Raw genomic sequence first — 15,347 nt, 5'->3', positions numbered from 1 at the left:
AAACATTTAAAGACATAATTTAAATAAAACTTTCCACTATTGTTGTTGTAAAATCATAAAATGAGTAACTTTTTAAGTAGTGCAATTTACCTACTAGAAAATAACAAATTTCATTAAAAAAAAAAGACAAATATAGAAATAATATGAAATGAGGAAGTAAAAAATTCAATTATTTTCCAATAAAGAACATCTTCTATAAAAAAAAATTCATCCTACCAAACACTCCACATATAAAATGAGAGGGAAGGAATATAATAATAATATAATAATGGTTGCATCTCCTCCCTGCTGCCAATATAAACAGCAGATATATGTATAATTGAATGTCCAATGGAAGAATGTCAACCATCAATGTCGATATAAGCTGATTCGAACTAGATTTAGCGCTCAACAAAAAAAAAAATGGGAACTTCTACATTTTACATGTCTCTTCCCACACCATTTCTAAAGCCTCAAAAACCTTCCAATCAAATTTTCATTACCGGTAGTAATAAATTCAACTCAGCTCTTCAGCATTATGCTTTGCACAAGCCAAAAAGTTGTTCGATTAAAAAAACTAGTGTTCCTATTCTGGTAAAAAATTCATGTAAACTGGATCTGTTCAAAGTTAGGGCTGTAGCAGAAAGTGCAGGAGAATCTGAGGCTGTGAAGCCCAAGGAAGTGATACAGACTCTGCAACTGGGCGCGATGTTTGGAATTTGGTACCTTTTGAATATCTGTTATAATATTTACAACAAACAGGTACTCAAGGTTTTTCCATTTCCGGCGACTGTTACGGCCTCACAATTTGGCTGTGGGACTTTGCTAATACTCTTTATGTGGGGATTTCGTCTTCATCCGATACCAAAAATCAGTAAATCTCAAGTTAATCTTTCTCCTCTCCGATGCCTCGTTGTAGTTTTTTTTATGTATTCTGTTTATATTGTTATTTTGAAATTCAGTATTTTCCTTTCAACCCTGCTTTGATTACACTTATTTTGAACAACCTCTCTATCCCGCAAAGTTAGATGCAAAGTGTGCATACATCCTACTCTCCCCTGACCGATTACATACATCACTGCTGTTGTTGTATTTTCTGGTATTTTGTTTACAGAGAATAGTTTTCATGAGAAAAACTGTATGAGCTACTTCTTTTAATAGTTATTTTAACTTTTAACTTCATAATACTTGCTTCGACGTCTATTGATCTTTACCACGCCAAAATTCATCAAAACACACTCCATATGTTAATATCATCATTAATTTTTTAATATATATTGTTTAACATTTTACACCGAAAATGACATCCGGTCATATCAAATATACGTAAAATGATCCATTTTTCATATATGAGAATTTTGTTTTCAGTACAACTAACTTTCTTTGTTTTGATTTATATATTGAATATCCAGTTTAAAGCAATATTCACACTAGCTGCAATTCACACATTGGGTAATGTTTTAACGAACATCAGTCTTGGGAGAGTAGCAGTTTCCTTCACTCACACAATCAAAGCAATGGAACCATTTTTCACCGTGCTTCTTTCCACGCTGTTTCTTGCAGAGGTATAAATTTTTTGCAATCTTACCTCTTCATGATATATCACATTCAGTTGATTTGGTTTATAAGCACTTTAGTTGTTTATTAAACACGTGATATAAGCTATAACCGCGTAGCATAACTTTATGGAAACACCCTCATGTATCTTTGTGACAACGTGATTCTTATCCCTTTGTGTATTACATTAGAAATTCAGTTTATTTAGCATCTATAATGATGAGCTTGTTGTGATCCTCTTGCACATGTAGCGGCCATCTCCTTGGATTGTATCTTCTCTGGTTCCCATTATTGGTGGAGTAGCATTAGCATCAATGACAGAGGCCTCTTTTAATTGGTATGTCTCTCCCTAATTTTGTACATTTTATCGTTTCGTTTCTGTAGGCTAGACCGGTCTATATATTGCTCTTTCCTTGTGCCTATTTCGCTGTAGGGGGGCGGTTCATAGGTGTACCACCTTTGTAACTTCATGGTATAATTTATGGATCGACCAGTTCTTATTTAGAAGACTGCAATTTCCTAACTGTTGCGCTATCTACTCCTGTTAATAGTTTTGCACATTTGTTGTTGTTATTGTGGGGTCCTAATAGCAAGTTATACATTGATTCTGAACTCTTTGTCTTTGGAACAGGATAGGCTTTGGCAGTGCAATGGCTTCCAATCTGACTAATCAATCGCGTAATGTATTTAGCAAAAAATTCATGGATAAAGAGGAGGTATAGACACTAAACATTAAGATGCTAGGAAAATAAATATTATCAATTATTCTAACATCATATGTATTCAAATTCAGACATCTTACTTCTAATATTAAAAAAACAGTCGTAACCTTGGGGTGTGGCCCTTCTCCAGACCCTGATGAAAGAAATATGATTGGGGCACCGGGCTACCTTTTTTAGTCTTTAATTTATCATATTTGTTGGAGATGCAATATTTTGTCTTGTGAAACCATTAACCAATAAAGATTGTCTAATAGGAGGCATTGGACAATATCAATCTGTTCTCTATGATCACAATCATTTCATTCATCCTTTTGGTACCTGTTGCCATTTTGATGGAAGGGGTCAAGCTTACTCCATCCTATCTACAATATACTGCTGTAAGTAGTATTAGTATATATTAACTTCCAGCTATGTTTGAAGTGATTTTTATCTTCTACTTTTACTACAATGTGATTCATTTTCCGTCTCAATCTAGGCAAGCCATGGTTTACATGTCAGAGAACTTTGTGTGAGACTTCTTTTAGCTGGATTTTGCTTGCACAGTTACCAACAGGTTAGCATCCTGTAAATTTACATGATAATCTGCTCTGTTAACTTTGGTTCTGTTTGCTTTAGAACCTTCTGAAAAGTGAAAACTATATCACTAAGCATCATTATTCTGACTAGAAGCCGATGCAGCCTTTTTGCAATATGTTCAACTAAACTCAGTATTTCCTACTCGGAGCACAGCTATATGTGTGAAAAACCGTAATAATTTCTAAAAATATTAAACTGTACACCTGTAATTGCAAAATGAATATTGTGCCAATAACCTTAAAAGTTGTCAAATTTAAATATGTCGGATCCGTCTTTCATTCTTACCTGTTCTTTTTCTTTGTGGAAGGTTTCATACATGATACTACAGATGGTATCACCAGTGACACATGCAGTTGGTAATTGTGTGAAGAGAGTGGTAGTCATTGTATCCTCAGTCATCTTCTTCCAAACACCCGTCTCACCAATTAACTCCCTTGGTATATATTGATTCTCTACTTACTATTTTTATTTTTTTTGAAAAAGTATATCAGTTTCTTAATATCTCTATTGATTGGTTGAGTAGTAATTATCTAGCTTGAGAAACTGTTCAATATTTTTTCAGGGACTGCTTTGGCTCTAGCTGGAGTCTTTCTTTATTCAAGAGTAAAGAGATTACAGCGGAAGCCAAAAGTTGCGTGACAAGTGAAGAAAATTGCCAAATCCTGTAGCCATAATGCTCTGTAAAGAAAATGTTAACCAAAAACTGGAACTCGAGGATTGGGTTCGAGTAATAGGAAGATTAGGTCAGGAACTAGCAGAATAGTCAAGAATGGAAGGCAAAGGATGGAAGAATATATTTAAACCGATCGTTATTGCATTTCAAGATGTGTAATTTGTACATCAGTGCAATACTTAAATCAACTACTAAGGCCTATGACTGAAACTGAATTATTCTGATCTGGCTCGTGAGTTTTGGAAATTCATGTATCAAAATAGGAAACACTTTCATATAGAAATATAATTTCAATCCTTTCTTCTTCTTTTTTAACCTTTGATCATTGTCAATCAGTCCTTTGTTCATACCCTTTCGAATTCCACAATAATACCAAGGTCTAATTATGAAAACCAATAAGTATTTATTTGCGCTCTTCATCATTAAATCTATAGATACCTAATGAAACACTTCCCGAGTAAAATTATTTCTGTGATCAAAGAGTTCCCTTCAAATGCTATCTCGACGTTGTGAACTGGGATTATCCTGTCTTTCGGACATCCCTAAATTACTCATAAAATTGTCTCTTTAAATAGCAATATTGTTATGCTTGTTCATTTTTTGCTTGTTCACTATTCTTAAAAAAAAATTCATACTGGGATAAAAAGAAAGCAAAATTTTGCACTCATAGTTAAATTACGTAGAGATACAGCTAACCAAAGACATGACCTTAAAAAAGAGATTATGAAGAGCATAAATTATGATAGTAGATCAATAGATAATAGACTCTGACTTCAGTTATCCTTCCATACTAATAGTCATAGCATTCCCTTTTCCAAACTACTTTGAGGTAGTTTTCCACAAGCCAAGGGTCTATCAAAAACCTCTCTACCTTACTCTGCTACACTTTGCCCCACATGGTGGGGTGGGATTACAGTAGGTATGTGATTGTTTAAGTAATGCATTAACTAGAGAAATTTGCTCATGCCAAGATAAAAGAGAATCAACGCAAGCAGCACTTAGAAGTGGGCTTTAAATGAACAATTTATATAAGCACCATTAAACAAAGTTTGACGACAATTTTTTTACATTTACATCCGTCAAAAACTTTCCACTTGCAGATTTTCAGCTATCTATTTCCAATAATACGCTAAAACCATGTACTGGTGAAAGTTTAACAAAAATAAAAGGGGGTCCCCCCCTTTTCTTCCAGACATTTCCTTCGGGTAGCTACAACACATCAAAAATCAACACAGGATATAAGACACGCCCAAGTTAGGCTCTCGTTTCATCTCCTTCTCCTTCCTCCTCCCCATTGTTAGCACGGGGTCCATCGCCAGATTTCCCATCACCTTGGGATCTAGGTGGAGATCTTTCTTTTTCCCAGTCCTTTTGGAAATTATCACATGGCCCTCCAACTTTTTCTCTGGAATCACCAGCTGATGATCTACTGAAGCTCATCATGGCTTCATGGAAACTGCCTCCTTCTGGAACTTGAAGACGAGCCCGATCAAATCTTTCAGCACTACAGCTGCGACTGCGCTCCCTGCTTTTTCTGTCACCCCATCCCGAACCACCTCTATTCGGGCTTCTGCTCCGACTTCGATCACGTCTCTGTGAAGCCTGCATCATAGTTTCATGGAAGCTTCGAGCATGGAAACTAGCTGGAGCATCATTATCACGAGAGTCATCACCATATCTATCACTAAATCACAACCAACTAGTCAGAACATGGAAAAAAAGGAAAATAAGAAATCCATATATAATTAATACACAGCTAACCTGTCACGTGAATCCGAGCCATAAACACGTCCACTTTTTTCCGATGAAGGGGCTTCCCAACCACCTCTTCCTCCATCTCGTCCACCATAGCCAGCATCATAACGTCCCCCACGTCCACCTGAGCCAGAATCCCATTGACGCCTAGCCCTTCCCATACCACCACCTCGAGAAGCCATATCACGTAGTTCAGTAGGCACTTGCTGATTTGCTCCTTCTAAAACTTTAATAAGATCTGAACCATGTTTAGCATCCTGGTCACAAAAAAATGTGTAGGCCTCACCAGTCGCACCAGCCCGACCAGTTCTTCCTATTCTGTGAACATAGTCCTCTATTCCAGTAGGAAAATCATAGTTGACCACCACCCTGCCACAAATGTTTCATCATTATTAACTTACACAGAAGACAAATCCCCCTACCAAAAAAATTAGAAGAAACTACTCTTTAGAGAATATTTATAGGGATGCATAATATTTTTCAATTGTACAACAACATACCTAGTGAAATCCCACATGTGGGGTCTGGGGAGGGTAGAGTGTACACAGACCTTACCTCTACCTCGTGGAGGTAGAGAGGCTGTTTCTGGAGATCCCTCTGCTCAAGCATATTTCAAATGTAAAACCACAAAATTCCAGCATGATGTCAAACCATGCCAGAGTAGATCTTATTGAAAAGATACCATGTGAACTTTACTCATCCATCTACATTGCAAACTAAATCATGACATCACACATTCACCTATGATTTGATTGCAAGAAAGGTACAAAGTTGCAACTTTGGCCTTCCCTCTCCCAAAATCACCTAATGGTCCCCAAAACAAAAGCAGAAACACAACTCCACACCCCACACACCTGTTCGCACCCTATCAATTAAAGGGAAATAACATGGAAAGAGCATATAAAGGAATATATGTCGGTCTAAATGCACTCCATAAAAAAGTAAAGGTACATATATTCTTTCATTCAGTTAAGCCATCAAAAGAGAATTGAACGTGACCCACAACTAATCAAGCACACTATAAGATTCTTAATTCCACCAACCTGATATCTTTGACATCCAAGCCCCGAGCAGCAACATCAGTGGCAACAAGAACGGGGGACTTGCCAGTGCGGAACTGGTTCAGTACATGATCCCTCTCACCCTGAGATTTATCACCATGAATTGCAGCAGCTCCAAATGGGCGTGTAAGATTGCGAGCAAGTTGGTCACACATTTTCTTTGTTGAACAGAAGATAATGATTTTTGATCCAGGCTCTTGGGATCTCAAGATCTGGTCTAGCCGCTTTTGTTTATCCATATATGACAAGACTTCAATGTACTGCACATGACAATTAATTAAATATGATGTAACCTCATTATGTCAATCAAGTACAGGTTCTCCCTTGGTGCTCAGGGATAATAGGAGAGGCATTCTACCATGACACCTCAGACCTCTAACCCGGTTTAGGAGAGAGAGAGAGAGAGAAATCTTGGGCATTTTTAATGAGCAATGTCCAAGAAAAAGAGAACAGAACAGAAATGCACCTGTGTAATAGACTTGTTCGCAACAAGCTCATCAACATTCCCAATGTTAACCTGAACTGGATTAACCAATAGATCAGCTGCAATTTTGCGGACCTCCTTTGGCCATGTTGCTGTGTACATCAGTGTCTGCCGTCGCGTAGGCACCTCCTTCACAATCTTCCTTATCTGAGGTTCAAATCCCATGTCCAGCATACGATCCGCTTCATCTAACACCAAATAAGAAACTTGATCCAGCCTAACTCTTCTCATCTCCAAAATATCATTCAAACGACCAGGGGTAGCAACAACAATATCAACACCCCTGTCCAGATCTCGTAGCTGAGGGCCTTTTGGGGCACCTCCATATAAACACTAACCAAAAAACATACAGCATTGTCAATTCTCAAGAAAATTGTCATAGCAGAGGACCTGTTGGGGCCCCTCCATATAGACACTACCCAAAAAGCATACAGCATTGCCAATTTTCAAGAAAAAGTCAAACACACATTCACTTGGTTCAGCTGGCCTGAACATTAGCATGTCAACATTTGTTAATTGTTCTACGGGAAGGTGCAGAATAGTATACTGCTGTAAAGGATTTATAAAATCATTCGGGTTTTTCTGGTCAAGTAAAATCATTCGGTAAATGGGGCCTTCCCCTTTTTGTAATGGTGCACAACATTATCTTGGTGCATGTTTATTTACGTTAACAAAACTTATGTTTGACAAAAAAGAAGCATATAACCATTTAAAGAGATCGCATATGATTAAGCAGATGTATGTTTTATACCAGAACATGAGAAACACAATGATTACCCTCTAAGTTTCACTTTTGGCCAGACAACCATTCAAAGAGATGAGATCTTTAGAATCACACTTAACAGGAAAATTATGGTAGAGTTGAGTATAGCAAAAAAATGTGACAGAGCTAGCTAACTTTTGGTTTTTACAATTAACACATTAGTTAGCCCATGCATCAGTACTTGGAAATCAAAAGAAAAATCTACTTCTGGAATCAAACTTTTTGCTAAACATAGTCAAATAACAATTCATACCGTGCAAGAAATCTTTGAAGATCTACCAAACTTCACAGCTTCGTCTTGTATCTGAGTGGCTAATTCTCTTGTTGGCGACAGAACCAAAATAGTAGGGCCTGATTGAGGATTACTCCGACGTTGCTTTAGAAGAAAAAAGCCAGGAAGCAAGAAACCCAAAGTTTTTCCAGACCCAGTCTTTGCAACAGCTACTATGTCACGGCCCTGAAGTGCAATGGGCCAGGACTGTGCCTGTATTGGGGAAGGAGCAGGAAACCCAGCTTGATGTATCTGGAAATGTAAAAGTTGGAAAACCTCAGTCAACAATTGTACAAACTAAAAAGTTACTCCTAAATTATTTCTACGATTTTTTTTAAGTGGCCAACACAAGAAGAAGCATATCCCCCCTTACACAGGCAGCCAACACTTGCATATGCAAGCAAGAGCAGGAGGAAGCCTCTTCTTCATGTTAAACCATGTGGCAGACTGACACCACCAACAGCAGTCCCAGCCATGAACACGGATGATTCAGAAAGCCCTTCAAAATTTGGTCCACCAAATATATGGAAGACCAAAAAGAGGGCCGCACAGCGTACGACATTTAGCTCCTCCTTGGAGCAAATATCGCATCTGCGTCAACAAAGTACAGAAGGAAAAATTGTATGAGTACTGCAATGGACCTCCAGCAGCCATTGAAATTAACAGAAGAACACTTGATCCTTATTGAATAAGTAAGCTCTTCACTAGAGATGTTCCGAAAGAGCTTAAAACAAAATAATAGACTACATTTATACCTCCCTCAAAATCTCCGAAGGAAACCCAGTAGCTTCAAATGATGTGAAAGGTGGGGGCACATCACCTCCCTGGAAAAATAGAACATAAAATAGACATGAGTATTCATTATCAAAAGATGCCTTTTCAGGCTTGTTTGCATTGAAGGATGGATTCTAGAAAGATGCAAAGAGATGAATTCACAGGTTTTCAATGAGCAACATGAGTAGTGTAATGAAGTTACCATCAGTTTCACATAGGAGATGCCACACTCAGTGCTATGATCTGTGTGCACATCTTAAGTTAAATTTACGGGTCAAATCTGTATTGACAATGATTATCACAGACCAAAGAAACCAAAAAACAGTGTATCTTCTAGATGAACCAAACAAAAAGGCCAGTCTGAGTTGCATTTCTTGTTTCATTAAAGTGTTTACTATTTTTTTTAAAAATAATCTTGTTTCATCAAACTAAGGATTACCCTGACTACAAAATAAATTCCTCACTGCTGTCACCAAAGACATAATAACTGCCCTTTAACTTTCTATTACATTGCAAGTAGTACTGTTTTCTGAGAGAATCTCTACAAAAAGTTTGTTATTCACAGACATAATTTCATGCACTACTCATGGTCATAAGCGTCTGCACTGAAAAATCGATTTCGATGATGAAATGAAAAAGACATATATGGTAGAATCATAAACAAAGAATACGACCCTAATCGAGAAATTCTGTGGCGCCACTCTTTAGTATTCTCTTATTTATTACATGTGTACTATTTAGGCAGAATATTGCAGCCCCTGGACAGCAAAAATACAAGTGTCCACGTCTATTCTTGGTAAACATGATAGAGATAAATATCTATAATTATTTAAAAATTGTCTTAAAGTTCCTTAGGATCCTCAAGTGTTAGAAATTCAAATTTCTTAGTAGCTTTCGATGAAACTACCTCAATTTTTTATGAAAAATTAAATTAACGTTACAACCAGGGCTCCAGTTTCCAAATTGGAACGAAAATGACTAGTAAGCAAATGTTTCTATATGATTGAAAAGGTACAGATGCTTACTGTGACAGAAATTTCATGCTGACGGCGATAGGCATCTGGAGATATGTCACTTGCAGCAGCTGGAGCACTATAACCTTTAGGCGCAGATGTTTCATCGCGGGAAAGCTCACTTACTCTTGCAGTCTACAAAATGATGGGGGGAAACGTGTTTTAGCAAAAACACGGAAGACAATTTAGGAAACTGTTTAAAGGCGAAAGAAAAAATCTACTTAGACCAAAAGAAATCTACTGGTAGAGCAAGTATACTTTGAATATTAATCAGGAAATAATTGCAAAAAAGAGTCTAAGGGGGTGTTTGGATGGGTTTTTTTAAAATGACTTATATGCCAAAACCTAGAAATTGATGACACCCAACTTTTGGCTTTTAGCTTTTTTACATTTAAAGCCTTAAGAAAGTGCTTAAAAGCACTTCTGAAGTTACCCAAACACTTCCAAAACTAAAAAATAGCTTAAACGACAAATGTCACTAAAAATAAGTCAATTCAAACACCCACTTAAGGTTCAAACTGGAGGTGTTTGGTTAACTTATTTCAATGATTTTTGGCTTTTAAACACTTTTTTAGTTTTGGAAGTGTTTGGATAACATCAAAAGTGCTTTTAAACACTTTTTAAAAGCTGAAAAAGTACAACAAAAAGAAAAGAGTCAAAAGTTGGGGTTACCAACTTATGCCATTTGACTTTTTAACTTATAAGTCACTTAGAAAACCCAATCCAAACACCCCCTCTAAGTGCTGTTACAATAACTACAATCACAAGAGAACACCAATGAAACTCCTCTAAAACATACAAGCGCCAAAACATATGCTATTTGCAAATTCTTTGTTAGATGTATCAAACCACTGGAACATTTACTACATAGGAAATATGATGCACAACATAAGGTTGCAAAAGATCAAGAAAAATGATATATACCATCTTTTCCAATTAATACAGAGTGCAGGTTCTAATTCGCATTTAAAACTGTCAGAGACATGGGTCGTTAATCTCAAATAGTGTTTCTCAAAATGACAATAGACAACCCAAGATACTATTCAAAACAAAAGTTTGCTGATTTCCCCTGTTGTGCGTCACTAAGTCACTGAAAGTTAGAGAGAGAAGAAATTAAATTCACATGTATTAATTAGAACTAGATACCTGAATACCCTCTCCAGAGGAAAGTTTGCTCAATGCACCATTGGTACCTCTGTTGTCACCACGGTCAGGACATTCACTTTGAGAAGGCTTCTCAACTGATGAACTTACAGATACAGACGATTTATGATGTGTAGCACCCACATGAGAAGTAGCAACAGGCCTCTCGTATTGGGTAGTATTGGTCTCTGGATTCCAAAAATAGAGATATCCAGTCTTACCATCAACTAGGCCTTTCCAAGGTTTGGGAAGGGTGGGGTCCTCTGGTGCATAACGTGGACCAGTAGAAGATGCAGTTGCAGTAGCAGCCATCTCAAGCTTCAGTATCCAATTACCTCTGGCACCAGAAAAGACATGACGACTTAAAAGCATGAAATGAGAATCAGAGTTAAACAAAGCAATAATACTAGAAAAGAGGCTCCATGAATCACATTTTTTATGTGTTATATTCCATCACCTGAATAATTGACAGTGTTATATAAAATGGTATTAAGAATGTACTACAGTCAAAACAGCTAAATAAGGCTGCTCAAAAAAGAGAAGAAGATGAACTACACAAGGGAAGAGAACATGTTATTTCAAGAGTAGAAGATATGTTCTTAACAGAGACAAAGCAACACAAGCAACTGTGCCCCTTGCACAGTTATACTGATAAAAGGCAAAAGGCAGCACACAATTGTTTTGTATACCAATCCCCTTACCAACCAAAGAAACCCCACCCAGACAACCAAATGTGACCCTTTCCCACCTTGCTACCATGTTGACTCAATCCTCCAATAATACCGTTGGGTAAAGGGTCTGACCACTACGCTACCCCTCCCCCCTTGAAAACAAAACACTTGAGGTCAAATACATAAAACTAAATGAGTGGGTGACCAATACTGACCATTACACAACTCTCAGAGAACAGGAACACTAACTATCTATAGAAATAAATAAACATGACTGCCGTTTTCCCTTAAGCCTACAGGCCGGATGCACCTTATGGCAAGGGGTGTCATCCGACACCGATTCGTTTTCATTTAGTGTATATATAAAATCTGAAAAAACAGAATATGTGTACATATATTATTAAATGAAACCGCTTAACACACAGTACTCTATGGCTCCCTGGTTAAGCTCATAACTTATGTTGCATTTGCCCTGAGTTTGAACCTCCTTCTCAGTGAATTTGTGTGATTTTTTAAACTTTAAAGCGCTTAATTGCAAAAGGATCAAATAAGACCTATCAACCAAGCTCCGCTTTTGCATAAATGTTAAACATTAAATTTATTTAACCAATTTGGAACTTGATTAGTCAATATAGATTTAAAACCCTAATGTTAAGAAATTATTCATTATTTCATCTAATCCGCTCTCTTCTTTAAGTGTCAACATCACTTGCGAAAATCTTGCATACACCACTGACTACAATAACACGAAGGTGAGCTCCTCTCAACCAAAACATGCACACAAGCATTATAATTCACGCAAGTGGCACTAGTTCAAAGGCTTTTGAACTGTTGGAACACAAAGCAATAACAAAACAAAGTCACGAAAACCTAAAACAAACAATAAAAAAATGATCTACAACCCTGCATTATCATTCACTAACACGTAGCACGGGTCAAAACGCCAAACCTAGTAAGTTCAACTTCAAAACAACCAGAGCATCGAGGCCAAGCAATGAAATAAACCGATCAAAAACCCTACATTATCATGTACTAACACGTAAATGGGGTCAAATGCCAAACCTAGCAAGTTCAACTTCAAAAGGACTACAACATCGAGGCCAAACAATAAAAAAAAATCATCTAAAACTCTACATCATTATTTACTGACACATAGCAGGGATCAAATGCCAGATCTATCAAGTTCAACTTCAAAAGGGCGATAACATCAAGGCTAAATAAATTTTTTTTAAAAACAATCTAAAACCCTACATTATCTCTTATTAACACACAGCAGGGGTCATATGCCAAACCCAGCGAGTTCAGCTTCAAAAGGACGACAATTTCGAGGTCAAACAATGAAAAAAAAAAGATCTAAAACCCAACATTGTTATTTATTAAACACAGCAGGAGTCAAATGCCAAACCTATCAAGTTCAACTTCAAAAGGACGACAACATCGAGGCAAAACAATTTTAAAAAACTAAAACCCTACATTTTTTATTTATTAACACACAGCAGAGGTCAAATGCCAAACAATAAAAAAAACATTCTAAAACCCTACATTCTCGTTTACTAGCACATAGCAGGTGTCAAATGCCAAACCTAGCAAGTTCAACTTCAAAAGGATGACAATTTCGGGGCCAAACAATTTTGTTAAAAAAAACCCATCTAAAACCCTACATTTTTATTTATTAACACACAGCAGAGGTCAAATGCCAAACAATAAAAAAAACATTCTAAAACCCTACATTCTCGTTTACTAGCACATAGCAGGTGTCAAATGCCAAACCTAGCAAGTTCAACTTCAAAAGGATGACAATTTCGGGGCCAAACAATTTTGTTAAAAAAAACCCATCTAAAACCCTACATTTTTATTTATCACACACAGCAGGGTTCAAATGCCAAACAAGTTCAACTTCGAGGCCAAACCTATCAAGTTCAACTTCAAAAGGACAAGAACATCGAGGCCAAACAATCAAAAAAAATAAAAAATCTAAAACCCTACATTTTTATTTATTAACACATAGCAGGGGTCAAATGCCAAACAAGTTCAACTCAAGGCCAAACCTATCAAGTTCAGCTTCAAAAGAACGACAACATCGAGGCCAAACAATCAGAAGAAAAAACATCTAAAACCCTACATTCTCGTTTACCAACACATATCAGGGGTCAAATGCCAAACCTAGCAAGTTCAACTCAGATCTGAATCATCGCAAGTATAAATGAGATATGCTACCTGACAACGTCTTTCCGATGACGATGAAGAAGCTGATACAAACGATTCCCACCTCCGACGATCACTCCCGTCCGTTCTCTCACTCTCTCTGCTAAATAAATTAGTATCCAAAGGTATGAGTGAAGCAGCGGAGAAGCAGAGAGAAACCTACGCTTCCGATGGTTTGAGTGAGACTGAGAAGCGTAGGGGGCTATAAAAAGAAATAGAATTAGCTGACAGATGGATATATTATACTTCTAAGAGAGCAGAGAAATGAGAAACGGTACGAGAATAGTGCGTATTAAACCCGCAATAATATTTTAACCATGGTTAGGTTAGTAAAATGCCAATTACACCCACAATAATATTTCGACACGGATTAAAACACTCCCCCCATTGGCAGTATTAGTATGATACTACTGTTTTTTTGAACGACAAAAATAATATTATATACTTACAAATTTCTTTATTTTATATTAAGTAAATTGTTGAGAAAAATATTTCAGGACAAAATTTAAAGTCTATTGTTAATTATCATCCATATTTATCTCATTAAATGAAGGGTAGATACGGAAAAAAATTCAAACAATTGTCTAAAACTTCGAATAATTCAATTATTTTGAACTATGAAAAAAAAATCAATAATTCACTTGAGTATGAGCTAACATATTATGTATTCCGTTTGTCTCATATTACTTGGCTTATGTTGACCTCACATGAAATCTCTTTAAAAAATTTAAAATATATTTTACTAAACTAATCTTATTAATAATGCTTTGAAACTTTAAACTTGACTACTAGAGTATTACTTTATGTAGTTATTTCATACTAAGGATAGTGTAGAAAAAAATTCTCTTAATTTACTAAAATAGATAAGTAAAATAAAATATCTACGATATGGATCAAGTAAAATGAAACGGGTGAATTACTTATTTTTCATCAAAACTCCTTTACAAAAGATAGTAGTAGTTTCATCACAATATGTAATACTAGCTCAAGAAGGTGGGTGTTGGTATAGAAAAGCGTTTAGTTTTGTTTGGCCTGATTTGCCTAATAGCTCTTGTTATCGAAAGGTGAGCCAATTTGTTTTCTTGTTTGAAGTTATGCCTGACTTGTACCATACGCATTAAACCATTAGCAAGCAAGAATTAACGTGTGGGAAGTTTCATTTTCATTTTGTAATGAGTTAATAACGTCCATACAGTCTATCTTTACCATTTTCAGTCCTTCTGCAGGGCTTGGATTCCCGCTAGAGTAGAAAATTTGCATATATGTTGTCATAATTATAAAAGATTACCATGATTGTCTATGAAAACATCTCTTATTCCTTCAGTATTTTAATCTTTCCAAAAAACACCATCAATGTTAAGTATGTAGTTTGTACCATTTATTAGGAAATTATTCCATTTAATAATAATAGATCTTTTAGGGTTGTAGATCTTCTCATTTGCAATCAAAGAAATTTATTTTGTTTGGACAATTAAGCTTCCATATACTAAGAAGATGGCGTAGCTTTGATTAACATAATTTTAATTTTATTTGTGCAATATATTAGTTTATTAAGAAAATATAAATAATTATTGAACTGCCAGATTAACATAAAGAAAAAATAGAACTGGATATATTGAATGATTATTTGTACATTAATATAATTAAATGGTGTGAGAACATTTATGTTAATATATTTAAGTTACATATGACCAGATGAT

The 15,347-nt window shown here is 36.2% G+C and overlaps 2 protein-coding genes across 2 annotated transcripts; one reads left to right on the top strand and one right to left on the bottom strand.

Moving 5' to 3' along the window:
* The first annotated feature begins 233 nt into the window (after positions 1-233).
* On the top strand, positions 234-3,822 carry LOC102597346 (phosphoenolpyruvate/phosphate translocator 2, chloroplastic-like). The gene is made up of 8 exons (XM_006338517.2): positions 234-864; positions 1,392-1,544; positions 1,788-1,873; positions 2,168-2,252; positions 2,513-2,635; positions 2,734-2,811; positions 3,142-3,271; positions 3,397-3,822. The coding sequence occupies exons 1-8, from the start codon at positions 403-405 to the stop codon at positions 3,471-3,473; spliced, it is 1,194 nt and encodes a 397-aa protein (XP_006338579.1). The 5' UTR covers positions 234-402; the 3' UTR covers positions 3,474-3,822.
* Positions 3,823-4,512: 690 nt separating this feature from the next.
* Positions 4,513-13,875, bottom strand: LOC102597020 (ATP-dependent RNA helicase-like protein DB10). Its single transcript, XM_006338516.2, has 9 exons — positions 13,660-13,875; positions 10,775-11,108; positions 9,641-9,763; positions 8,597-8,665; positions 7,824-8,093; positions 6,790-7,140; positions 6,306-6,583; positions 5,269-5,631; positions 4,513-5,191 (listed from the first exon to the last, which is right to left on the bottom strand). The coding sequence occupies exons 2-9, from the start codon at positions 11,081-11,083 to the stop codon at positions 4,762-4,764; spliced, it is 2,193 nt and encodes a 730-aa protein (XP_006338578.1). The 5' UTR covers positions 11,084-11,108; positions 13,660-13,875; the 3' UTR covers positions 4,513-4,761.
* Between the last annotated feature and the right edge of the window lie 1,472 nt (positions 13,876-15,347).

Source organism: Solanum tuberosum, unplaced genomic scaffold, assembly GCF_000226075.1.
Source record: "Solanum tuberosum cultivar DM 1-3 516 R44 unplaced genomic scaffold, SolTub_3.0 scf00004, whole genome shotgun sequence".
In the NCBI taxonomy this organism is placed as follows: domain Eukaryota; kingdom Viridiplantae; phylum Streptophyta; class Magnoliopsida; order Solanales; family Solanaceae; genus Solanum; species Solanum tuberosum.
The sequence above is the reverse complement of the archived record's forward strand: the minus strand, read 5'-3'. Positions and strand labels throughout refer to the sequence as shown.